The sequence below is a fragment of the Pseudorca crassidens genome, chromosome 5 (assembly GCF_039906515.1).
Source record: "Pseudorca crassidens isolate mPseCra1 chromosome 5, mPseCra1.hap1, whole genome shotgun sequence".
In the NCBI taxonomy this organism is placed as follows: Eukaryota; Metazoa; Chordata; class Mammalia; order Artiodactyla; family Delphinidae; genus Pseudorca; species Pseudorca crassidens.
Window position 1 is genome coordinate 35,124,780 of NC_090300.1, and position 26,351 is coordinate 35,151,130.

Genomic DNA, 26,351 nt, shown 5'->3' on the forward strand with positions numbered 1-26,351 from the left:
GGTTGCTGACCCCTGATTTAGACCAATATCCTCTTTATCAATCTCTCAACATCCTCCTAGTATTTTCTATTTGACTCCCTCTCCCAATATAGGTTTGAATAGTATTTCTGGACAACAAATACTGTTCCTTGTGAGAAATTATTTTGAAATACATATGTATTAAAATATTAATTATATATAATATTGTCAAGTCAATCTTTCTTCTCAGGGATAATCATCAATGTCATATAAAAGCAATTCCTACATGCCCCTTACGTAAGTCTTTTACTTGAAATGTTTTGAACTACTGGAAAATTTCTGACTGTCCAAAATGTTGAAAAAATAAAAGCCTTAATTTATTATTCTTTAAAAAATTATTATTCTTAAAAAACTGTACTTGTGGGGCTCCTCTGCTTTAAAGTCTTCTTTAGCTCCTCACTCCCCTAGAACAAATTCTTTTTTAAAAAATTGAAGTATAGTTGCTGTACAATATTATGTAAGTTACAGGTGTATGATATAGTAATTCACAATTTTTAAAGGTTATACTCCATTTATAGTTATTATAAAATATTGGCTATATTCCCCGTGTTGCACAATATATCCTTGTAGCTTATTTTATACCTAGTAGTTTATACCTCTTACTCCCCCAACCCTATATTGCCCCTCCCCGCTTCCCTCTCCCCACTGGCAACCACTAGTTTGTTCTCTATATCTGTGAGTCTGCTTCTTTTTTTTTTTTTTTTTTTTTTGGTGGTACGCAGGCCTCTCACTGCTGTGGCCTCTCCCGTTGCGGAGCACAGGCTCCGGACGCGCAGGCTCAGCGGCCATGGCTCACAGGCCCAGCCGCTCCACGGCATGTGGGATCCTCCCGGACTGGGGTACGAACCCGCGTCCCCTGCATCGGCAGGCGGACCCCCAACCACCGCGCCACCAGGGAGGCCCAGAGTCTGCTTCTTTTTTGTAGGACAAACTATTTAGCATAGCATACAAGGAAGGTCATTCGTAAGCTGGCCCTAACCTACCTCTCTGATTTTATTTTCTGCTACTTTCTGTTCATTTTTTTTATACAAGAATAAAAACATGACCAACAATACTGTATAAAAACTTGCAGGATGGGACTTCCCTGGTGACACAGTGGTTAAGAATCCACCTGCCAATGCAGGGGACACAGGTTCGAGCCTGGTCCAGGAAGATCCCACATGCCACGAGGCAACTAATCCTGTGTGCCACAACTATTGAGCCCACGCTCCACAAGAGAAGCCACCACAATGAGAAGCCCACGCACTGCAATGAAGAGTAGCCCCCGTTCACTGCAACTAGAGAAAGCCCGCGCGCAGCAACGAAGACCCAATGCAGCCAAAAATAAATAAATAAAATTTAAAAAACGTTTTAAAAAAAAAGCTTGCAGGAGATAAATATTGACACTTCAGGAAGTGGTTACTTCTGGAAAGGGGAGAGAATACTGGGGAGGGGAGCCCTAGGGATTTCAACTATATCTGAGATGACCTTTTATTAAACGATGATGATAATATTAATGAAAATATTAAGTAAAACAAAGATCTGAAACAAAGCTATGGCAAAACATTAAGATTTGACAAAGCTAAGTGGTGAGTAATAAGAATGCTTTTTCTACCATTCACAATACTTTTCTATTTGTTTAAAATAGAGGTTGAAAAACTACAGTCTGTGGGCCAAATCTGGCCCACTGCCTATTTTTTAAGACTTGGAGCTAAGAATGGTTTTATATTATTAAAAGGTTGTTTAAACAAACAAACAACAAAGAAGACTATGTGACAGAGAACTTGTGACCTGCAAAGCCTAAGATATTTACTATTTGGCCCTTTATAGAAAACGTTTGCCATCTCCTGATTTAAAATATTTCATAAGAAGAAAAGAAAGATAAAAAAAATGAAAAGGTAGGAGGCAAGGAAGAATAGTTTTGTTTTCTTGCATTAAGTACATTCCTGAATTAAACATTTTATATTACCTGTTTCTTTAAATTAGCTTTTCATGAATTACTTTTTCAACTTTCATTAAGAAGAAATCTCAATATCTCAATAAAGAAATAAAAATTATAATGGCGATGGATGGTAATAAGACTTATTGTGGTGATTATTTCAGTGTATACAAATATCAAGTTGTTATGTTGTACACCTGAAACTAATATAATGTTATAAGTCAATTATACCTCAATTAAAAAAATTATGTACCTCTGGGGGGAAAAAAAGAAGAAATCTCATCAAATTTTATTCTATGATATTGGAACTTATTTAAAAGACCTATGGGAGAGTCTTTTAATATGATTTTGACTTCAGTCCATACTTGTCAAAAAACTGGGGAGCTCATTAGAGGCCATTGTGTCATTTTCAGGTAGCTGTACGTAGATTGGAGACCCACTTATGAGCTGTCAACCAGGGACACAGGAGAGATGCTGCACAGGACCTATTCTTGGCTTCAAGTTCACATTTTCTGCTTTCTGTAGCCCACCTCTCCTAGAAGAATTTTGTCTCCTTTTTTCTCAGAAGATAATGGGGCGAGAGGGTTAAATAAAATTCAAAACACTATATTACAGTAAGAGTTTCTGGCTAGAGTGGCTGTGAGACATTGGAATATGTCATCAGAGAAAGTAGACTCTGTTTTTTTTAATGGGGAAATAGTGAGAAAATACATCTAAATATCTTGGCATGGCTCAGATCACAAATACTGTTAGATCTTCTATTATTACCATTTTGAGGTTGCTATATAGGCATTTTCTTTTCTTTATAAAATATTAAGCACATCAGAATTGCTTATGTACATGAAAGGATTTTTTTCTTATTTTTATAATTAATTTCCATAGTTCATCCCCCCAGCACTGACTCACATTAACTAAAGATATTACCATCTGTGAATCAATGAATGAGGAGGCTCACACAGAGACTTCACAGAAATGCTCAGTGAACACTTGAGGATCTTTAGACCTAAATTATTTAATAACCTTAAGTAGTTATTGTTTTAAACTTTAGTGTCACTAGTAACTAAAAATGTGCACAGGAGAACAACAGCCACAAAACAAATACGAGGTAAAATTTATTCTGATCACAATATGCATTTTTTCCTGTTCCAATGAAAACATTAATGCTAAAATAATAAGTAACTTGTTTTTTAACTTGGCCATATTTATGCCATCTCTAATATCCATTTGTTTTTTAAATTTACTACATTAAAGATATACAACATGGCATAAAATAATATGACAAAATACTTACAATCCATCACCAGATTATGAAATAGAACATTACTAATTTTACTGAGGCCCTGGACACCCTTCCTCAGTTCCATCTCTCTTCCTTCCTCTAGGGATTAATCATTGTTCTGAATACTGTATTTGATGTATCCGTGTATTTATTCATACTTTTTGGACAAATGTAAATATCTCTAAATAATTCATATCATTATTTTACAACTTGCTTTGGCTTCATGTCTGAATTCATACATGTTGGCATGTATGGTATATTCATATGGTAGAGACAGTGCTCACCAAATATTTTATGTGCTCCCCTATGACTCTTAGACTTCAGGTTGGAATCACTGGATTGTGAGCAGATGGGAAGTGTGTCATGTGTGGGACAAGGCAGTTAAAAGCTCCATCCCTTTCTTCGCCTCCCTTGGTGAACTCACAGGCCACATATTCCAGATGGGGCAATGGGGCAGCTGTAGGGACATGGAGCATCTATCAGCCTGGGTCCCTGAGTGAGGTGGAGCAGAGCCTCTTACCAACTGCGTTGGACATGGAAAATGAACAAAAATAATCCTGTTGTGCTAAGACACACACACATACCTACAAATGGGCAGATAACTCCCTTTCTGGGATTATTCAAAAACAGTGCTATCAGTAGCAGGGTAGATTCAAAGCCTTTTGAAAATACTTCTACCCTATGACTGTAGATGGATATTTATTCCCACTTGCATGATGAAGGAAATCTCACATCCTCTAGTCTTTACCTTCTTTGAAGACCTACTGCACTAACAAAACTTTCAGAGACATGCTTACATGTTCACATACTGTTTCTGGTATGTTAGCTTTGTTTCCCCAACTAGATTTTAACTTCTACACTGGCTTGCACTCTACACAGCACTCAGTAATAAGTGGCCTACTGGTTGACTGAGGGTAAGAACTAATATTAAATGCCTACTTTGTGTAAGGCACCTTGCTTGTGCTTCACATAAGTTATCTTGATCGTTATTATTTCCATTATATAGATGAGAATATTAAGGCTAAGTAACTTTCCTTTGGTCACAGAGCTAGGAAGATGATAAAGGATGTGGGGAAGGCAACTAAAACTAGTCTGACTGACTCTAAAGATTTTGCTTTTTGGCTTTCTCCACTGAACTTAGTGAGACCGTGCCTAGTGCAGGGCAGGAGCTTTAGGAGAACATAAAATGAGTAACAAAAAAAGTTTCTGTTTATAAATTTTGCAAACATTAGAACATTTCTTTGGCGACATCTCAGAACTGAAGATTGTCGGGTCTTACCTTGATCACCTCTGGGGTCTGCTGAATCAAAACCACTGAGGTAGTGTTATTGGCTTTATCACCAACAGGACTTCTACAGACTGATAAACTGGCCTGCGAGGAAGTTGTCAAGGTTTCTTGTAGAATTTGCATCATCTCTTTTTCTTGTGATAGGTTCCCTCTGCCTGATTTGCATTCAACCAGTTCTTGAGCAAAGTCTTCAATGCTTTCTAGAATTCGCAGTAAGAGGGCTCGATCCTCTTCCTCTATTTTGTGTCCGTTGGTTTCAATAATCCTTGTTAGGCAGGAAGGTGAGACTTTTTCCGTGGGTGAAGAGACTTTAGATTCAGGCTCAAGATCTACAGGGAGGTGACCAGTCAACTGACTATGACTATTTAGAGAGACAGAGCTTTTACCTTTGGCAAGTGGCTCTCTTAGAGAGGTCTCCATTTTCTGTGAGAAAGATTCCAAATCCATTAACAATTTATCTATCTCTTCCTGACTGTTAGGATTCATAAAATCTCTGTGGTTTCCCTCTTCAACTTTAGGAACTTTTGATTTAAGACCTTCCTCAGGTAGATTAACAACTGATTTCTCAAATATCTTACCAATTTCATTTTGCATTGAGGCAGGGCATTTTTTAAGATGAGTACCACGAACTGATAATTCTGCTCTATCTTCATTTACCTTTAACAACTCCTGACTGGGTCCATTTTCTGTCCTCTGTCCTTTATCTAATGTTTTCTTTCCATCTGACTCTTCCTCAATATAAAGGGTTTCCACTAGATTACCAGAAGAAACATTTTCTAAAGCGTTCATGGTTAATGACTGTGATTGAAGCTGGACATCTTTTAGAGGTCTGGGATCACTTATCTCTAAATTACACAAGGAATTTGTAGAGTTGTTTGGAATGGATTTTACAGTGTCTGTTTTCCTAGAACTGTGCTTGTCATCTTGCAGTTCTATAGTTTGAAAGTGTCCAGAGTCAGGGGCTGAGAGCTGGACAACATCCTCATACTTAGGGGGCTGTTCAGTGCCAAATACTGGGGAGAAGGGAGTCAGTTGTAAACTAGGCATATTACTGACCAGTTCTGTTAAATCTATAGCCTCATTATTCCCAGACTGCATGAATTCAAATGGTAGCTTTTTCAGATAGGATGCTAACCTGGTCATTACATTCATATAGACAGTTTCAGAGCTAGAAATTGCATCATTACCATTTCCTTCACTGATGCTACTCCCTGACTTTTTCTTTATACATTGTTTTATGATGTCTGTGCATTTTTTCAAATCCTCAGAGCATTTTAGCAAGATGTCTAAGCACATCTTTATGTCTGTTCCAGAAGAAAAATTATCTATTTTATGTTTTTCCAAAATCTGAGTAACCAGGTCTTCTTCAGAGAAGTTGTGAAGAAGCAATGAAGTCAGGTTCGTATCGAGTGAGTTTCTATGGGATAAAGATTTTTCCTCCACTGAGGAACTCCGGAGTAAACCAAAGGATGGGGAGTTCCCATCATGGTTATAATGGCCACAGAGCAAGTCAAAATCAACTGACCTCCTGTTAAATGAGTCAGACTTAACTTTCCTTCCCTTTCTGTAAGCTGCGTGGTTAGAGTTTTTGAGTTTTTCAAGGGAAAATTCTTTTATTTTCCCACTGGCAAAACTGATTGCTTCTCCTGCAATGTCCTTTAAGTTACAGGTGTTCTGAAATGTAGATCCTTTCCTGACCCTGGGTATGCCTGTGAGGGCCTGATGGGGATAGTCATCTTCAGCTGAGGAAAACCCATTTTCATGGGGTAGAAACAGAGAGTCCAGATCTGCATCTCTGAACTGAGACACAGGGATGTGTAAGAGGTCTGCACAAACACTATGATGGACCACAATGCAGTCAACTCCATGGGTGAAGGTGTGGCAGGTTCCAGTGCAATAATGTACAGCTTGCTCAAAACGCCGGTCTATCACCACACTGCTGTAGTGGTTCACAGTACTAACCACAAGTCTGTAAGTTGCTGCCATAATATCAAATCCACTTAGTGGTGGGGCATGGAATTTTCTAGAACTTGTTTCAAGTAAATTCTCCTAAAAGACACTCAGCTGAAAATATATTTGATGACAATGTTCAGTGGTTTCTTGCAAATATAATGACCTTTCCCACAAAGGGAAATCATCAAAATTTGAGGTTTGGTAACTGTCAGGATACAGTAGCCGTTGCACATGTGTGCTCTTATTAACAAGTCTAATAATTTAATAACTGTGCCTTCTAGTTTAATTTAGTAATATCATGACACTATAGGATTATTTTTAGGAATAAATTTTAAGAAGATTAAAGAATATTCTCTTTTAGTTCTTCAGCAGTTCTATGATGCAGACATTTATGGTCATAAATATACATGAATCTCAGTTGGTAGTATAGAAGTATTGTGATAACTGAGTCCTCCAAAGGTTTAAATGATCCATTTTTCTGTGAATGACAGGAAAACCTATAATGAAAAAAGAAAATAATTAAAAGGGAATATGATCTCTTAATACTGAGAGAACCTTTTATTTCCTCTCCCTTTGCATCCCATATGCAGTTAATCACCTCATTCTTTGCCACATCACTGACGGCTTATCTTTGATTCATGCCTTTGCTTCATATACTCCTTACTAACCTAGAGTAGTGATACCTCAACTCTGCCTTGTTACAACTGCCTCTCAATTGGTATTTCTTATCCTACCCTCCTTGCTATCTTACATGACACTAATTAGCCTGGATTTAGAGAGCTTTCACACCTCTCATAGTTCAAGAATTCACATTACTGATCTCTATCAGGCATCATGGCAGGCCTAGCTCCTTTGACTCATTTTCAACACTTTTAACATCTATTCGTCACCTATAGCCTTATTTTCTGCTACTGACCTGCATCAACATTTTGCTTCCATCAACCTAGTTTTCTTTTTTTTCCTTTTAATTTTTCTTGGAGTATAGTTGCTTTACAATGTTGAGTTAGTTTCTACTGTACAGCAAGGTAAATCAGCTAGATGTATACATATATCCCCTCTTTTTTGGATTTCCTTCCTGTTTAGGTCACCACAGAGCACTGAGTAGAGTTCCCTGAGCTATACAGTAGGTTCTCATTAGTTATCTATTTTATACATAGTATCAATAGTGTATATACGTCAATCCCAATCTCCCAATTCATCCCACTCCCCTCCTTTCCCCCTTGGTATCTGTACATTGGTTCTCTATGTGTCTCTATTTCTGCTTTGCAAATAAGATCATTTATACCATTTTTCTAGATTCCACATATATGCGTTAATATACGATATTTGTTTTTCTCTTTCTGACTTACTTCACTCTATATGACAGTCTTTAGGTCCATCCACGTCTCTACAAATAACCCAATTTTGTTCCTTTTTATGGCTGAGTAATATTCCATTATATACATTTACCACATCTTCCTTATCCATTCCTCTGCTGATGGACATTTAGGTTGCTTCCATGTCTTGGCTATTGTAAATAGTGCTGCAATAAACACTGGGGTGCATGTATCTTTTCAAATTATAGTTTTCTCTGGATATATGCCCAGGAGTGGGATTGTAGGATCATATGGTAGTTCTATTTTTAGTTTTTTAAGGAACCTCCATACTGTTCTCCATAGTGACTATACCAATCTACACTCCCACCAACCGTGCAAGTGGGTTCCCTTTTCTCCACAACCTCTCCAGCATTTATTGTTTGTAGAATTTTTGATGATGGCCATTCTGACTGGTGTGAGGTGACACCTCACTGCAGTTTTGATTTGCATTTATCTAATAATTAGTGATGTTGAGCATTTCATCTGTTTGTTGGCCATTTGTATGTCTTCTTTGGTGAAATGTCTGTTTAGGTCTTGCACCCATTTTGTGATTGGGTTGTGTTTTTTTGATATTGAGCTGTATGAGCTGTTTGTATATTTTGGAGATTAATCCTTTGTCAGTTGCTTCATTTCCAAATATTTTCTCCCATTCTGAGGGTTGCTTTTCATCTTGTTTATGGTTTCCTTTGCTGTGCAAAAGCTTTGAGGTTTCATTAGGTCCCATTTGTTTATTTTTGGTTTTATTTTTATTACTCTAGGAGGTGGGTCAAGAAAGATCTTGTTGTGATTTATGTCAAAGAGTGTTCTGCCTATTTTTTTTTTTTTTTTTTTTTTGTGGCACACGGGCCTCCCACTGCTGTGGCCTCTCCCATTGAGGAGCACAGGCTCCGGGCATGCAGGCTCAGCGGCCATGGCTCACGGGCCCAGCTGCTCCGCGGCATGTGGGATCTTCCCGGACCGGGGCACGATCCCGCGTCCCCTGCATCGGCAGGCGGACTCTCAACCACTGCGCCACCAGGGAAGTCCCTATGTTTTCCTCTAAGAGTTTTATAGTGTCTGGCCTTATGTTCAGGTGTTTGATCCATTTTGAGTTTATTAAAGATGGCCAACACATAGTGCTTGTTCTTGATTGTACAACTTCCTCTATACTTGGAAATTATTACACTACCATCATCTCTTTTCTTACTCTCTGAGAGAGAGAGAGAAAAACAACCTTTATTACTGCTCTTGATCTCATCCTCTCAGAGCCTGCTACATGCAGACCTCTCTCTCTCGTCATCAATGGATAGAATTTAACATTCTCTTACTTAAAAAAAAAAAAAAGGCTTTTAAACCATGCTGTAAGTTGACGTCCAAAAAGGTTCAATCAACTTCCGCCTAGTAGTTCTATCCATTATTGAAAGTGGGGCTACTGAAGTCTCCAAATATTATTGTTGAGTTTTCTATTGCTCCCTTAATTTGTTTTGCTTTCTGTATTTTGATACTGTGTTGTTAGATGTGTATATGTTTCTAATTGTTATATCTGCCAGATGGAGGGACACAAACTATCATAGAATACGTATAACTTACTCACTTTGCTGTACAGCAGAGACTAACACAACATTGTAAATCAACTATACTCAATAAAAAAATTAATTAAAAAAAGAAAAAAAAGAATAAAAGAAAAAAATTAAAGAAACAAAACAGAAAGGTTTAATCAATGTTCCTACTTAATCAATAAATACTGAGTGCCTACTATGTGCCAGGCACTTGCTAAGTGCTAGAGATACAGCAGTGAATACAGTCCCTGTACCTACTGAACTGACAATCTAGCTGGAAAAAGAAAAACAACACATAAGTAAACATATAACTTAGATGGTGATATGTGCAATAGAGAAAAATGAAGTGGAGCAAGGGCTTAGAAAGGATGAGAGGGTACTGTGTTACAAAGGGCAGTCAGGGAAGACCTCACTGACATCTGAACAGAGATCTGAAAGAAGAGAGGGAGCAGGTTGAGGAGGTATTTTGGGCTAAAACATCTCAGGCAGAATAACCATAAGTAAAAAGGCTCTGAGGTATGAGTATGCTTGACTTACTACAAGAATGACAAGGAGACTAACATGAACAGAGTAGAGAAAGCAAGGGGGGCAGTGTGAGTGACGAGGTCAGAAAGGAAAGGTAGGACACTAAACCATGCAGGGTCTGTAGACTATTAAGATGAATTTGGCTTTACTCTGAGTGAGCTGGGATACAACTGATGTCTACTGAGCAGAGAAATGACATGATCAGATTTATATTTTTTTTTTAGTTAGTTATGTAACATCTTTATTGGAGTATAACTGCTTTACAACGTTGTGTTAGTTTCTGCTGTATAACAAAGGGAATCAGCTATATGTATACGTATATCCCCATATCCCCTCCCTCTTGCATCTCCCTCCCACCCTCCCTATTCCACCCGTCTATGTGGTCACGAAAGCACTGAGCTGATCTCCCTGTGCTATGCAGCTGCTTCCCACTAGCTAATTATTTTACATTCGGTAGTGTATATATGTTGATGCCACTCTCTCACTTCGTCCCAGCTTACCCTTCCCCCTCCCCGTGTCCTCAAGTCCATTCTCTACATCTGTGTCTTTATTCCTGTCCTGCCCCTAGGCTCATCAGAACCATTTTTTTTTTTTTAGATTCCATATATATGTGTTAGCATAAAGTATTTGTTTTTCTCTTTCTGACTTACTTCACTCTGTATGACAGACTTTAGGTCCATCCACCTCACTATAAATAACTCAATTTCGTTTCCTTTTATGGCTGAGTAATATTCCATTGTATATATGTGCCACATCTTCTTTATCCGTTCATCTGTCGATAGACACTTAGGTTGCCTCAATGTCCTGGCTATCGTAAATAGTGCTGCAATGAACACCGTGGTACATGACTCTTTTTGAATTATGGTTTTCTCAGGGTATATGCCCAGTAATGGGATTGCTGGCAGACTTACATTTTAAATTGGTAATTTTGGCTTCTGTGTTCAGAGGAGATTGCAGAGGAGCAAGATAAGAAGAAACAAGTCAGGGGCTATAGCAATAAACCAGGCAAGAAGGCTGGGGGCTTGAACCAGGAGAGGAACACTGGAGACATTTAAACTGTATGTATTTCAAAGGTAGAGCTGATATGATTTGTTGAATGATAGAATGTGCAATATTACTGCACCAAGAAAGGTGCAGTAAGGCCACAATAGGAAGGAGATGATGACAGCAGAGAAGGAGAGCATGAGTTTAACTGTACCATCAATTGCATCTGCATTTTAATGATAAAAACCTTTACCCATTTAATAATGAGAAACAGAACTTCATTGTTTTCATTTTTATTTCTTCAATCCTAGAAAATTCTGTTTATTTTCCTTATTTGTTATATTTCTTCTTTGGTAAATTTTCTATTCATATCCTTTGTTTATTTATGTATTAGAGACAGTGAAATCAGATACAATTTATACAATTAATTCAAGAAGAACCCTTTCTTTTGTTGAATTCTTATACTGTTTAGGGTATATTTCCTGGCTCTTTAGATTCAATGATTATTACTCTGTTTTTATGCCAAGCCTACACTATCATAATTACTGTTGTCTTATTAAGTTTTACTACCTGGCTTTTTTCCCTCCTATTTCTAATTATGATTTGTTTTTACACTTCAAATATTCTTTGATGGTCTTCCAGATGAGTTTCTGCACTGTCAAGTTTTAAGAAAAATCCTATAGGAATTTGATTATAATTGTAATAAACTTGTGAATTATTTTGAAGGAACACTGATATCATTATAATATTCAGATTTTCCTTCCACAAATATACAAATCTTAATTCCAATATTCCTTTCTTTTTCTTTTTTTGTGGCTTTCTTCAGGTGAGTCACCCCTATTCTTTTTTTTCCTTCAGTGTCTCAACTTTGTTGCTATGTGAATGGATCTTGAGCTGTTGTTTCATCCTCTACTGCCTTGTCTTCAAATCCCAGATGGTGGCTCATATAAAACTATAAAGCTAAGTATCCTGCAGGGTGGATGAAGCTCAAGTATAAAGTTCCATAGTAAAGTTCCACAATAAAGTGAGTACCCATTAATTTTTAAGTGAAAATACAAAGGTGCCGAAGAGGAATAAGTGTTATGGGACAAAAGACTAGAACATGGCAATCGAAGGAATTACCTTTTCAAAAGAGGTACATCCAGAAGACAGAGAAGAAACAGCACCAAACACGAAAAACTACGCACCTTTTCAGAAATCCAACATTTTGAAAAAGCTTTTGGGTAAGGGTAAAAGAGAAGGAAAATACAATGGATACTGTCAAGAAAGTATATTAGAATAACTGTATGAGAGCTTTTTTTTTTTTGATCTTTTTTTTTTTTGGCTGCACCGTGCAGCATACGGGATCTTAGTTCCCTGACCAGGGACTAAACCCATGCCCCTGGCAGTGGAAGCTCGGAGTCCTAACCATTGGACTGCCAGGGAAGTCCCAGGACTATATCTTAATACAGGTGATAAAATTGGTCCAGAAGCAAAATGCAGAACTGTTAGAAAATTTAAATATCCAGATACCTATTAAAACCCATGTCAAATAAATTCCTAAATTGACATGAAATTTGAGAAAGTAAAGAGAAGTATTTCTCTAGGTTTGAAAATAAGCAAAACAACAAGTTGATAAAGTAACATGACAGAAAATACAAGAAAGTATTCATGTGATATTAGAATCTGAAATACTCAAGGAGGAGAGAACACTGGCCAGAGTCAGACGTATGCTTTTAGACCAGTGCTGTCTAATAAAACTTTCTGCATTGATGGAAACATTCCATATCTGCATTGATATGGCTGCCATTAGCCACATGGAACTGCTGAGTACTTAAAACGTGGCTGCTGTAACTGAAGCACTGAATTGTAACTTTATTTAAAAAATTTTAATTTTGAAATTGCTGTAGACTCACATAGAAGTTACAAAAATAATATAGAGAGTTCCTGTGTACCCTTCCCCCAGTTTCCTCGAATGGTAACATCCTATATCACCACAGTGACCCAAACCAGGAAACTGACTATTAACAGAGCTTATTTGGATACCACCAGTTTTACATGAATCACTTCTTCCTTTTCTTTCCTTCTTCCCTTCCTTTTATAGTAAGTACCACCACAATCAGGATACAGAACTACCCCATCATCCCTCAAAACCCCTCATACTACCCTTTTGTAGTCATACAGTCAACAGACCACTGAACAGTTCTCCATCATTACGATTTTGTCATTTCAAGAACGTTTTATGTGTGGCATCACACAGTATGTAAACTTTTGAGATTGGCTTCTCTCACTGAACACAATGATTTTGAGAGTCATTCACTTTACTGCATGTATCAACAGTTCATTCCTTTTTATTGCTGAGTTTATTGTATGGATATACCACAGCTTGTCTGCCCATTCACCTATTAAAGGATATTTATGTTGTTTGCAGTTTGGGTTATTACAAATAAAGCTGCTGTGAGTATTAGTGTGCAGGTTTTTGTGTGAACATGTTTTTCATTACTCTATGGTAATTAACCACAGGTTATTTACAAGTCTGATTGTTGGGTTGAACGTTAAGTGTATTTTTATAAGAAACTGCCAAACTGTTTACCAGAGTGGCTATAGCATTTTACATTCCCACCAGTAATGTATGAGAGATATGGTTGATTCCACATCCTCTTCATCCTCTTCAACATTTGTGACTGTTTTAGCCTTTCTAATAGTGTGTAGTGTTATCTCATTGGGGCTTTAACCTACATCTACATGGCTAATGATGTTGAACATCTTTTCCTGTGCTTACTGACCAGCCCCGTATCTCCCTGGAGAAGCGCTGTTTAAATCTTTTGCCTATTCAAATTAATTTTGATTAATTTTAACTTAGAAAGCCACATATGGCTAGTGGCCATCATATTATTCAGTACAGTTCCAGATAATAGGAATGCAGCTTTCAGAAATTCTGAGACTTTAAAAGAAAAAAAGAGAAGATACGGTAAAAATGAAGATTGATAGGTCTTAAAAATAAAATTTGATGAACGTGTCATAAGTAATCTTACTGAGAAAGAGAAGTGGTGGGAAGAAGAGTTAAAGAACTAATTAAAAATTTAGGTCTTTAAGTTTTGAAGGGACATGAATAGCAGAGAGAGGGAACATATAACAAAGCTAAATCCCAAGGGGTGATACCAATTTCAATAAGTTTACAGTCTAAAATGATTTGAGTTTTTTTTTTTTAAAGGCCAAAGAAATGAAGATTACTTCCCTGGTATTTGGTTCAGATCTGTGGGTGTCAAATTCTGCCTTTTTATTTAGACCACGATTCAACTGATGCCCAATTGTCTGGCTGGAATCCTAGACCTGGAATCTAATCCAACTATTCTCAATCAGAGATACAATCTAACTCAGAACCACGATGCTACCTTGTGTCACTAGTAAAAGCCAGTCTGCATGGGTTTGAATCCCAATCCCGCCACTTACAGCTGTGTGGCCTTACAGAAGTTGGTTAACTTTTGTCAGCCTACTTCACCTGCAAAACAGAGATAATAATAGTACCCATCTCATGAGAGTGAGGTTAATATGTCGAATGCTTAGAACAATGCCCAAGACACAGGAAATGCTCAATAACTGTTAGCTGTTACTGGTGTAACTCACTCATCCAGCATTTTCTACTCTGAGCCAGAGGCTGGTGGGATGATACTGAATAATTCATGGTGATAGCCCTCAGCACACTCACTGTTTAATGAGGGCAACAGGGGAGGCAAGCACAACAGGGTATCAGGAGCACTAAACTGGGGCTTCTGTTTTCCCCTGTTTTGCTCTCACAATTAATACATGTTCTTCTCAGAAAAGTTAGAAAAACACTTTAATTACTCATATTACCATTCAGAAATAACCACTGTTAATATTTTTATGAATGAACATCCTGAAATTTTTCTTGTGAAAATATGTTTTACCAAAAAAACTTATTTTCTTAGGATATATTGCAAGGAGGAGAATGCTGAGTCAAAAGGGGTGTATGTGTATGCATATACTTTTTAATGGTTCTTAGATAAATATACACATCCATTTTCTGTGCTCCAGAAGATGGCAAATTTATACTTCCAATGTCAGTGTAGGAGTGGGCCCATCTCCCCACGTTCTCCTTGAGTGATACCACTCTTTAAATCTTTGCCAATTTGATAGGTGAATAAATGAAGTACACTGTTTTAATCTGAGCCTGAACATCTTTTTATTTACCTAGTAGGCATTTTGTGTTGTTCATTCACAAAGCCTTTCTTCATGCCCTTTGTCCATTTTGAAAGAGAGTATTTAAATCAGATCTAAGAGTAAGGAAAGGCTTCCCCAAATAAGGGATGTATATACCTAGTTTTAAGGGATTAATGAGAATTATTTAGACAAAAAGGAAAGGAAGAATACTCTAGGCAGAGGGAGACATACATGTGAAGGCTCAGAGGCCTAACATGGCACAGTGAGTTCAGAACTATGATAGTTCCAGCTGATTTCACCGGAGGAAGTGTACAGACATGCAAGAGGGGAGGAAACCAGAGAGCAGCAGGAACTGGACCACAGACTGTCTCGTGTGCTAACCTAAGCAGTCTGAACTTTATTTGGAAAACTATGGGAAAAGAAACAAAGACATTTAGGCTGGGAAGTAACATGATGAGGTTTATGTTTGAGAAAGATGACTCTAGTAGCTGAGTGGAGGCATGGAAATCAATTAGAAGGCTGTAATAATCCATGCAAGAAGTGGTGAGACCCTAAACCAGGAAGGTGGCAGTAACTAACAAAGAGAAGGGCACTGATTAGATAGTGAGAAAGAATTCACAGAAAAGGAGAAGAGAGTAAGAGGGAGGAATCTTGGGTTTCTCGCTTGGGTATTGGGGGACTAATGTTGTCACTTCCAACACAGACTTTTTGTTTTTGTCTTATGGGAGGCGGCCATAGAAAAGATAAGAGTTTTATTCTGAATGTGTTGTTTGAAGAGGTACCTGTGGAACATCCAAGTGGTGATGACTGCATGAAGTGTGAATATAAAAACCTGCATGTCAGCAGCAAGATCTGGGTTGAAGAGGCAGCCCTGAGAGGTCACTCAGGGTGAGTGCATAAAGTGAGAAGGGCTCTGGGCTGAGGATCACTGACATTTCTGGGTTAAAGAGAAGAACAGAATTCTTAGAGGGATCCTAAGAAGCAATTTCAAGGATGCTGAAGGAGAAACTTTCAAAATGGAGGTCACTAGTGTTGGATGCTGCTGAGAGGTTAAGGAAAAACAAAAATTACCCACTGGCTTTGCCAATGTGAAGGTCACTGGTAACCTTGGCAAGTGAGATTTCAAAAAAAAATCCCAAAGACTATGGCATAGTCCCAAAGACTATGTATGCACAAGAGTTATGTATAATTAAAAATATCTGTCTAAACGATATCTGTGAAAAGAACTCTTCTAATAAGTAAAAAAGTTCTAAATGATAAGAAAGCATTGTATCATAGTTTGAGTTTTTTTTTTCCTTAATGGCACATGCAATGAGTGTTTTACAATCTTCAATTTGGCGAAATATCGGTCTAAACATGTATGTCAGGGGTAGAAAGCAGAAAGGGAAATTAGAGTTTATATTGTGAATGTTTATGGGACTTCCCTGGTGGTCCAGTGGTAAGGAATCACCTTCCAATGCAGGGGATGCAGGTTTGATCCCTGGTCAGGAACTAAGATCCCACGTGCTATGGGGCAACTAAGCCCACGCGCCACAACTACGAGTCCGCATGCTGCAAACTACAGAGCCCACGTGATCCGGAGCCCGCATGCCACAACTAGAGAGAGAAAACCCACACACCCCAACTAGAGAAAAGCCCATGCCGCAATGAAAGATCCTGCATGCCTCAACGAAGATCCCACGTGCTGCAACTAAGACCTGATGCAGCCAAAAAAATAAAATAAAATAAATAAATATTGAATGTTTACATTTATTCCTCCTCCGGTCTTGTTGCACACTGCCTGCCCACCTCCCCCAAGGCTTTCATCTTCCCTGCTTCTTTCATCCCTGCAATGGGCCAGAGTCTCTTTTCCCAATTTCTATCTAAGTGGTTCATATGCAATTTCAGAGTTCATTCAACCCTTCCTATCACTTTCACTTTAATCAGTGTATGATTACTCTAACAAGTACCTTCCAGTGGCTCCTGGTATTCCTCCAGAGTAAACTTCCTGATGAAGTGGATTTCTTGTGAAATAAAGGTACAGAGGCAGTCGACAAGAAAAGTTTAGGAGGGAGAACTGGATTTTGAAAGATAAAAGCCTTAGCAGGTGAAGAAGAAATTAAACGGGACCTTATAAGCAAAAAGGAGTTCTACAAAGGTACAGAGATATGAAAAAAACCTTGTGTGTTTGGAGACTTAGCAGGAGTTTGGTATTGCTGAAGTTGAAATGTACAGTATGGATTTTACTGTTCTAAGGTCCTCCTCCAAACAGTAAGAACAAAAATAGGAATGTAAACTCTGCCTTCAAAGACCCTAAGTGACACCTGTAACCCCAAATCACTGTATATGAAGATAGAAAACAGCAGCAGAATGGTCAATGACTTAGCAGAGTAGAGGAGGAAAGGATACTAATGACAAACAAACCAATTCTCCCTGCACAACCCCCAAAGGCCCAGGTTAGGAGGTACCAAGTACCACAGAAAATGGGCTAGGGTAGAGGACTGAACACAGGGGACTGTTGGAAAGTATGCAAAGGAATAGAGTTCTCCCCACCACTACTCCACAAACTCAGAAAATCATCCCTCCTTCATCCTGCTAAGACAGAAATCTTATTTGCTGGTGAAAAAAACTGAACCAGAAAAGCACCAACCCCAGGGCTGTATATGAAGGAGAGGGTGGTAAAGGACTTAAAGTTGAGTAAAAGTCTACTTTCTGAGTAAGTCCACCAGCCCCCTTTCCCCTGCCCAAGTCCAGGTCACCAGAAACCAGGCTCATTACCTCTAGCTCCCAGTCCCCACTATGGATTAAAGAATCCTTTTCTGGAGATTGGAAATCCCATCTATCCACATGATCACCTTTCATGAAGCCCACTAATTGACAAATGCTACTCTAAAACAGAGAGCTTCCTCTCAGCTCTTCAGCGCCTCACTTTTATTTTAAATCAGCTTTACTGATGTATAATTTACATACAGTAAAAATGTTCATATTGTGTAGTAACCACTGTCCTAAAAAAGAAAGAACATTTACATCACCCTAAAACTATTCCTGTGCCCTTTCCCAAATCAATTCTCCTATGCTGCAATATCTGACAACTGCTGATCTGAGTCCTATCACGATACATTCATTTTGCCAGTTCTAGATCTTCACATGAATGTGATCACATGAGATGTATACTTTTTAGTCTGGCTTCTCTAACTTCAAACAATGGTTCTGAGATTCATCCATGTTATTGCATGCATCATTTGTATATACCTTTTTACTGCTTAGTAGATATTCTATTGATGTATAATTAAATATACCCAAATTTGTCTTATCTATTCAGTTAATGGACATCTGGGTTGTTTCTAGTTTGGACTATCATGAATTAAAACTGCTGTGAACCTTCAAGTAAAAGTCTTTTTGTGAATACGTGTTCATTTCTTTTGGGTAATTAACAATGGAAATACTGAGTCATGAGAAGTGTACTTTAATTTTAAAAAACCTGTAAAATAGTTTTCCAAAGTGGTTCTACCATTTTACGCTCTCATCAGCAACACCTGAGAGCTCTAGTGGCTCTACAACCTTTTGGATACTTGTCAGTTTCCTTAATTTTACCCATTTTAGCAGGTGTGAAGTGGTACCCCACTGTGGTTTTAATTTGCATTTCCCTGACGACTAATGATATTGAGTATTTTTCATATGCTTATTATTAGCAATTCAAATGTATCACTTTTTGTGAAGTTTCTATTCAAATCTTTTGGGTTGTCTTTGACTACTGAGCTCTAAAGTTCATTTACATATTTTAGATGTAGATATCTCTTGGTCTGTGGCTTCCCTTTCCATTTTCTTAGCAGTAGCTTTCGGTTTTAATTCTAATTTTATTAATCCAATTAATCAAATTCTCTTTTATAGTTAATACATTTGTATCCTGTCTTAAGATCTCTGCCTATCTTAAGGACATAGATGTTTTCTCTTAAGGTTTTTCTGGGGGTCTCAAGTTTTATGTTTAGGTCTACAATCTATTTTGAATTAATTTTTATGTATGGTATGAGCTGAGTTTGAACATCACCCAGCACCACTTGTTCAAAAGACTATCCTGTCCCCACTGAATTATGTTGGAGCCTTTGCTGAGAAGCAAATTACTATATATATGGATTTATTTCTGGATTCTCTATTCTTTTGTCTTTATAAACACCAGTGCCATTCTGTCATAATTATTGTAGCTTTATAGTAAGCCTTAAAATAATAATGTAAATCCTCCATTTTTTTCTTTTTGTTTTAGCTATTCTAGGTCCTCCACACTTCCATATCGATACTGGAATCAGTGTGCCAATTTTCACAAAGAAAACCTGCTGGGGTTTTGATTGGAATTTCATTGAATCTAAATCTCCATTTGGTAACAATGGAGACCTTAACAATATCAAGTCTCCAGTCATCACAATCCATGAATGTAGTGTATCTCTCCATTTATTTAAATGCTCTTTTATTTCTCTAAGCAATGTCTGTAAGCCTTTCATTAAATTTACTCCCAAGTATTTCATGTTTTTTGATGCTAATACAAATGGTACTGTTAGTTTAATTTCATTTTCCATTGTGTTTGTTGTTGGTATAGAGAAATACATTTGACTTATGTGTATTGATCTTGTCACTTGCCACCTGGCTAAATTCACTTATAGTATTTGAGGGGTAAATTCCTTGGGATGTTCTATATAGACAATCATATTATCTGAGACTACAGAGTTATTACTTTTTCCTTTCCAATATTTACTGCCTTACTGACTACTGCACTGGCTGGGATCTTCAGAACAATATCGAATAGAAGTGGTGAGTTCAGAAATCCTTGCCTTGTACCTGATCTTAGGGAAAAGTCTTTCACCATTAAATATGATGATAGCTGCAGGGTTTTTGGTAGATACCCTTTATCAGATTGAGAAAGTTCTCTTCTATTTCTAGTTTGTTAAGTTAAAAAAAAATCTCATAAGCTTTTTTTTTTAATATGTATCTTTACTGGAGTATAATTGCTTTACAACATCGTGTTAGTTTCTGTTGTACAACAAAGTGAATCAACTATAAGAATACATATATCCCCATATCCCCTCCATCTTGAGTCTCTCTCCCACCCTCCCTATCCCACCCCTCTAGGTCACAAAGCATTGAGCTGATCTCCCTGTGCTATGCAGCAGCTGCCCACTAGCTATCTACTTTACATTTGGTAGCGCATATATGTCAATGCTACTCCCTCACTTCATCCCAGCTTCCCCTCCCCACCGTGTCCTCAAGATCATTCTCTACGTCTGCGTCTTTATTCCTGCCCTACGTGCCATTAGGTTCATCAGTACCGTTCTTTTAGATTCCATATACGTGCGTTAGCATATGGTATTTGTTTTTCTCTTTCTGACTTACTTCACTCTGTATGACAGAGTCTAGGTCCCTCCATGTCTCTACACATGACCCAATTTCATTCCTTTTTATGGCTGAGTAATATTCCATTGTATACATGTACCACATCTTCTTTACCCATTCCTCTGTTGATGGACATTTAGCTTCCTTCCATGTCCTGGCTATTGTAAATAGTGCTGCAGTGAACACTGGGGTGCACGTATCTTTTTGAATTATGGTTTTCTCAGGGTATATGCCCAGTAGTGGGATTGCTGGGTCATATGGTAGTTCTTTTTTTGATTTTGTAAGGAAACTCCATACTATTCTCCATAGTGGCTGTATCAATTTACATTCCCACCAACAGTGCAAGTGGGTTCCCTTTTCTCCACAGCCTCTCCAGCATTTACTGTTCGTAGATTCTTTGATGATGGCCATTCTGACCAGTGTGAGGTGATACCTCATTGTGGTTTTGATTTGCATTTCTCTAATGATTAGTGATGCTGAGGATCGTTTCATGTGTTTGTTGGCAATCTGTATGTCTTCTTTGGAGAAATGTCTATTTAGGTCTTCCACCCATTTTTGGGTTGGGTTGTTTTTTTGATATTGAGCTGCATGAGCTGCTTGTGTATTTTGGAGATTAATCCTTCGTCAGTTGCTTCATTTGCAAATATTCTCTCCCATTCTGAGGTTGTCTTTTCATCTTGTTTATGGTTTCCTTTGCTGTGCAAAAGCTTTTAAGTTTCATCAGGTCCCATGTGTTTATTTTTGATTTTCTTTCCATTACTCTAGGAGGTGGGTCAAAAAAGATCTTGCTGTGATTTAAGTCAAAGAGTGTTCTGCCTATGTTTTCCTCTAAGAGTTTTATATATAGTGTCTGGTCTTACATTTAGGTCTTTAATCCATTCATAAGGTGGTTTAATACTGTTAAATATTTATTCTGCATCTGTTGAGATGCTCACATAATTTTTACCTTTTATTTTGTTAATGTGGTGGAACAGGGGTGAGAGAACTGAAATTCATATCAGGAAAGCAAGACATAAGGTTTAAAATTAATTAATGATGAAGTTGCAATATATATGCATTTATAAATATGAAGGTAAATAATGGAAGAAATAGCTAAGAAAAAATTGGCAGTCGTCTCTGAGGAGCAGGCCTAGTTGGGAGGAGAAACTGATATTTTCAAAAGGTCTTTTAAGGATTGACACCTTAAATATGAGAATATGTAATATTTGATAACAAATTTTAAAAACTGGGTTCTAGGGAGATGGAAAAATGACGCTGCGGCTGATTATTGTGTGCTAAGGCATGGGGGGCAAGGGTCTAGGGGAGACAGACTCAGCTGCAGGCATGTGTTATTTTGGTGGGGCATCCAGGAGACATATTTCCCATTCAGATGAATATACTGAATTCCCATTCAGTAGAGATAGGAGTTGAAAATAAAGACTTGGGAGTAAGCACCAGATAAAGGTTTTAAAGCCACAAGAGAGGACAAGACTGAACCTGCATAGGTGAGAAAAGAGTCAAGGACAAAACTCTGAGGAAAAATAAAAATAAACAAATGGGATCTAATTAAACTTAAAAGCTTGTGCACAGCAAAGGAAACCAGAAACAAAACAAAAAGATAACCCTCAGAATGGGAGAAAATATTTGCAAATGAAGCAAGCGACAAGGGATTAATCTCCAAAATACACAAACAGCTCATGCAGTTCAATACCAAAAAAATCAAATAACCCAATAAAAAAATGGGCAGAAGAGCTAGAAGAAGATGGCGGAAGAGTAGGACGCGGAGACCACCTTCCTCCCCACACATACATTAGAAATACATCTACATGTGGAACTGCTCCAATAGAACACCCACTGAACGCTGGCAGAAGACCTCAGGCAAGAAACTCCACACATACCTGGTTAGGGCAAAAGAAAAAAGAAAAAACAGAGGCAAAAAGAATAGGGACGGGACCTGCACCAGTGGGAGGGAGCTGGGAAGGAGGAAAGGTTTCCACACACTAGGAAGCCCCTTCGCGGGCGGAGACTGCGGGTGGCGGAGGGGGAGAGCTTCAGCGCCGCGGAGGAGAGTGCAGCAACAGGGGTGCGGAGGGCAAAGCGGCGAGATTCCCGCACAGAGGATGGGTGCCCACCAGCACTCACCAGCCCAAGAGGCTTGTCGCTCACCAGCCGGGGCAGGCTGGGGCTGGGAGCTGAGGCTCGGGCTTCAGAGCTTAGATCCCAGGGAGAGGACTGGGGTTGGCCGCGTGAACACAGCCTGAAGGGGTTAGTGCACCATGGCTAGCCGGGAGGGAGTCTGGGAAAAGTCTGGAGCTGCCAAAGAGACAAGAGACTTTTTCTTGCCTCTTTGTTTCCTGGTGAGTGAGGAGAGGAGATTAAGAGCGCTGCTTAAAGGAGCTACAGAGACGGGAGCGAGCCACGGCTCTCAGCGCGGACCCCAGTGACGGGCATGGGACGTTAAGGCTGCTGCTGCAGGCACCAAGAAGCCTGTGTGCGAGCACAGGTCACCTTCCAGACCTCCCGTCCGGGAAGCCTGTGCAGCCCGCCACTGCCAGGGTCCCGGGATCCAGGGACAACTTCCCCGGGAGAACGCACTGCCCGTCTCAGGCTGGTGCAACTTCATGCTGGCCTCTGCCGCCGCAGGCTCCCCACGCATCCATACCCCTCCCTCCCCGCGGCCTGAGTGAGCCAGAGCTGCCAAATCAGCTGCTCCTTTAACCCCGTCCTGTCTGAGGGAAGAACAGAAGCCCTCAGGTGACCTACACACAGAAGCAGGGCCAAATCCAAAGCTGAATCCCGGGAGCTGTGCGAACAAAGAAGAGAAAGGGAAATTTCTCCCAGCAGCCTCAGAAGCAGCGGATTAAAGCTCCACAATCAACTTGATGTACCTGCATCTGTGGAATACCTGAATAGACAGCAAATCATCCCAAATTGAGGAAGTGGACTTTGGGAGCAAGATAGATTATTTTTCCCCCTTTTCCTCTTTTTGTGAGTGTGCATGTGTATGCTTCTGTGTGAGATTTTGTCTGTATAGCTTTGCTTTGTCCTAGGGTACAGTCTGTCCATTTTTTTTTTTTACTTAAAAAATTTTTTTCTTAATAACTACTTTTTATTTTAATAACTTTATTTTATCTTACTTAATTTTATTTGATCCTCTTTCTTTCTTTCTTTCTTTCTTTCTATTTTTTCTCCCTTTTATTCTGAGCCGTGTGGAGGACAGTCTCTTGGTGCTCCAGCCAGGCGTCAGGGCTGTGCCGTTGAGGTGGGAAAGCCAACTTCAGGACACTGGTCCACGAGAGACCTCCCAGCTCCATGTAATACAAATGGTGAAAATCTCCCAGAGATCTCCATCTCAACAGCAATACCCAGCTTCACTTGACGACCAGCAAGCTACAGTGCTGGACACCCTATGCCAAACAACTAGCAAGACAGGAACACAGCCCCTTTAGCAGAGGCTGCCTAAAATCATAACAAGGCCACAGACACCCCAAAACACATCACCAGACGTGGACCTGCCCACCAGAAAGACAAGATCCAGCCTCATCTACCAGAACACAGGCAGCAGTCCCCTCCACCAGGAAACGTACACAACCCACTGAACCAACCTTAGCCACTGAGGACAGACACCAAAAACAACGGGAACTACGAACCTGCAGCCTGCGAAAAGGAGACCCCAAACACAGTAAGATAAGCAAAATGAAAACACAGAAAAACACACAGCAGATGAAGGAGCAAGGTAAAAACCCACCAGACCTAACAAATGAAGAGGAAATAGGCAGTCTACCTGAAAAAGAATTCAGAATAATGATAGTGAAGATGATCCAAAATCTTGGAAATAGAATAAAGAAAATGCAAGAAACATTTAACAAGGACCTAGAAGAACTAAAGAGGAAACAGCCAATGATGAACAACACAATAAATGAAATTAAAAATACTCTAGAAGGGATCAATAGCAGAATAACTGAGGCAGAAGAACAGATAAGTAACCTGGAAGATAAAATAGTGGAAATAACTACTGCAGAGCAGAATAAAGAAAAAAGAATGAAAAGAACTGAAGACAGTCTCAGAGACCTCTGGGACAACATTAAACACACAAACATTCGAATTATAGGGGTTCCAGAAGAAGAAGAGAAAAAGAAAGGGACTGAGAAAATATTTGAAGAGATTATAGTTGAAAACTTCCCTAATATGGGAAAGGAAATAGTTAATCAAGTCCAGGAAGCACAGAGAGTCCCATACAGGATAAATCCAAGGGGAAACACGCCAAGACACATACTCATCAAACTGTTAAAAATTAAATACAAAGAAAACATATTAAAAGCAGCAAGGGAAAAACAACAAATAACACACAAGGAATCCCCATAAAGTTACAGCTGATCTTTCAGCAGAAACTCTGCAAGCCAGAAGGGACTGGCAGGACATATTTAAAGTGATGAAGGAGAAAAACCTACAACCAAGATTACTCTACCCAGCAAGGATCTCATTCAGATTTGATGGAGAAATTAAAACCTTTACAGACAAGCAAAAGCTGAGAGAGTTCAGCACCACCAAACCAGCTTTACAACAAATGCTAAAGGAACTTCTCTAAGCAAGAAGCACAAGAGAAGGAGAAGACCTACAATACCAAACCCAAAACAATTAAGAAAATGGGAACAGGAACATACATGTCGATAATTACCTTAAATATAAGTGGATTAAATGCTCCCACCAAAAGACACAGACTGGCAGAATGGATAAAAAAGCAAGACCCGTATATATGCTGTCTACAAGAGACCCACTTCAGACCTAGGGACACATACAGACTGAAAGTGAGGGGATGTAAAAAGATAGTCCATGCAAATGGATATCAGAAGAAAGCTGGAGTAGCAATTCTCATATCAGACAAAATAGACTTTAAAATAAAGACTATTATAACAGACAAATAAGGACAGTACATAATGATCAAGGGATCGATCCAAAAAGAAGATATAACAATTGTAAATATTTATGCACCCAACATAGGAGCACCTCAATACATAAGGCAAATACTAACAGCCATAAAAGGGGAAATCGACAGTAATACAATCATAGTAGGGGACTTTAACACCCCACTTTCAGCAATGGACAAATCATCCAAAATGAAAATAAATAAGGAAACACAAGCTTTAAATGACCCATTAAACAAGATGGACTTAATTGATATTTATAGGACATTCCATCCAAAAACAACAGAATACACATTTTTCTCAAGTGCTCATGGAACATTCTCCAGGATAGATGATATCTTGCATCACAAATCTAGCCTTGGTAAACTTAAGAAAACTGAAATCTTATCAAGTATGTTTTCCGACCACAATGCTATGAGACTAGATATCAATTACAGGAAAAGATCTGTAAGAAACACAAACATATGGAGGTTACACAATACACTACTTAATAATGAAGTGATCACTGAAGAAATCAAAGAGGAAATCAAAAAATACCTAGAAACAAATGACAATGGAGACACGACGACCCAAAACCTATGGGATGCAGCAAAAGCAGTTCTAAGAGGGAAGTTTATAGCAATACAATCCTACCTTAAGAAACAGGAAACATCTCGAATAAACAACCTAACATTGCAACTAAAGCAATTAGAGAAAGAAGAACAAAAAAACCCCATTGTTAGCAGAAGGAAAGAAATCATAAAGATCAGATGAGAAATAAATGAAAAAGAAATGAAGGAAATGATAGCAAAGATCAATAAAACTAAAAGCTGGTTCTTTGAGAAGATAAACACTGATAAACCATTAGCCAGACTCACCAAGAAAAATAGAGAGAAGACTCAAATCAGTAGAATTAGAAATGAAAAAGGAGAAGTAACAACTGACACTGCAGAAATACAAAGGATCATGAGAGATTACTACAAGCAGCTCTATGCCAATAAAATGGACAACATGGAAGAAATGGACAAATTCTTAGAAATGCACAACCTGCCTAGACTGAACCAGGAAGAAATAGAAAATATGAACAG

The 26,351-nt window shown here is 38.7% G+C and overlaps 1 protein-coding gene across 5 annotated transcripts in view; it reads right to left on the minus strand.

Moving 5' to 3' along the window:
* The window catches only part of PPP2R3A (protein phosphatase 2 regulatory subunit B''alpha), a 222,791-nt gene that overhangs the window by 159,606 nt on the left and 36,834 nt on the right, over positions 1-26,351 (minus strand). For all 5 annotated transcript variants that reach the window (XM_067737736.1, XM_067737738.1, XM_067737739.1 and 2 more), the window contains one exon: positions 4,495-6,953. In XM_067737736.1, coding sequence (XP_067593837.1) covers positions 4,495-6,489 — 1,995 coding nt within the window. In that variant the 5' untranslated portion in view covers positions 6,490-6,953. The remainder of the gene's footprint in view (positions 1-4,494; positions 6,954-26,351) is intronic.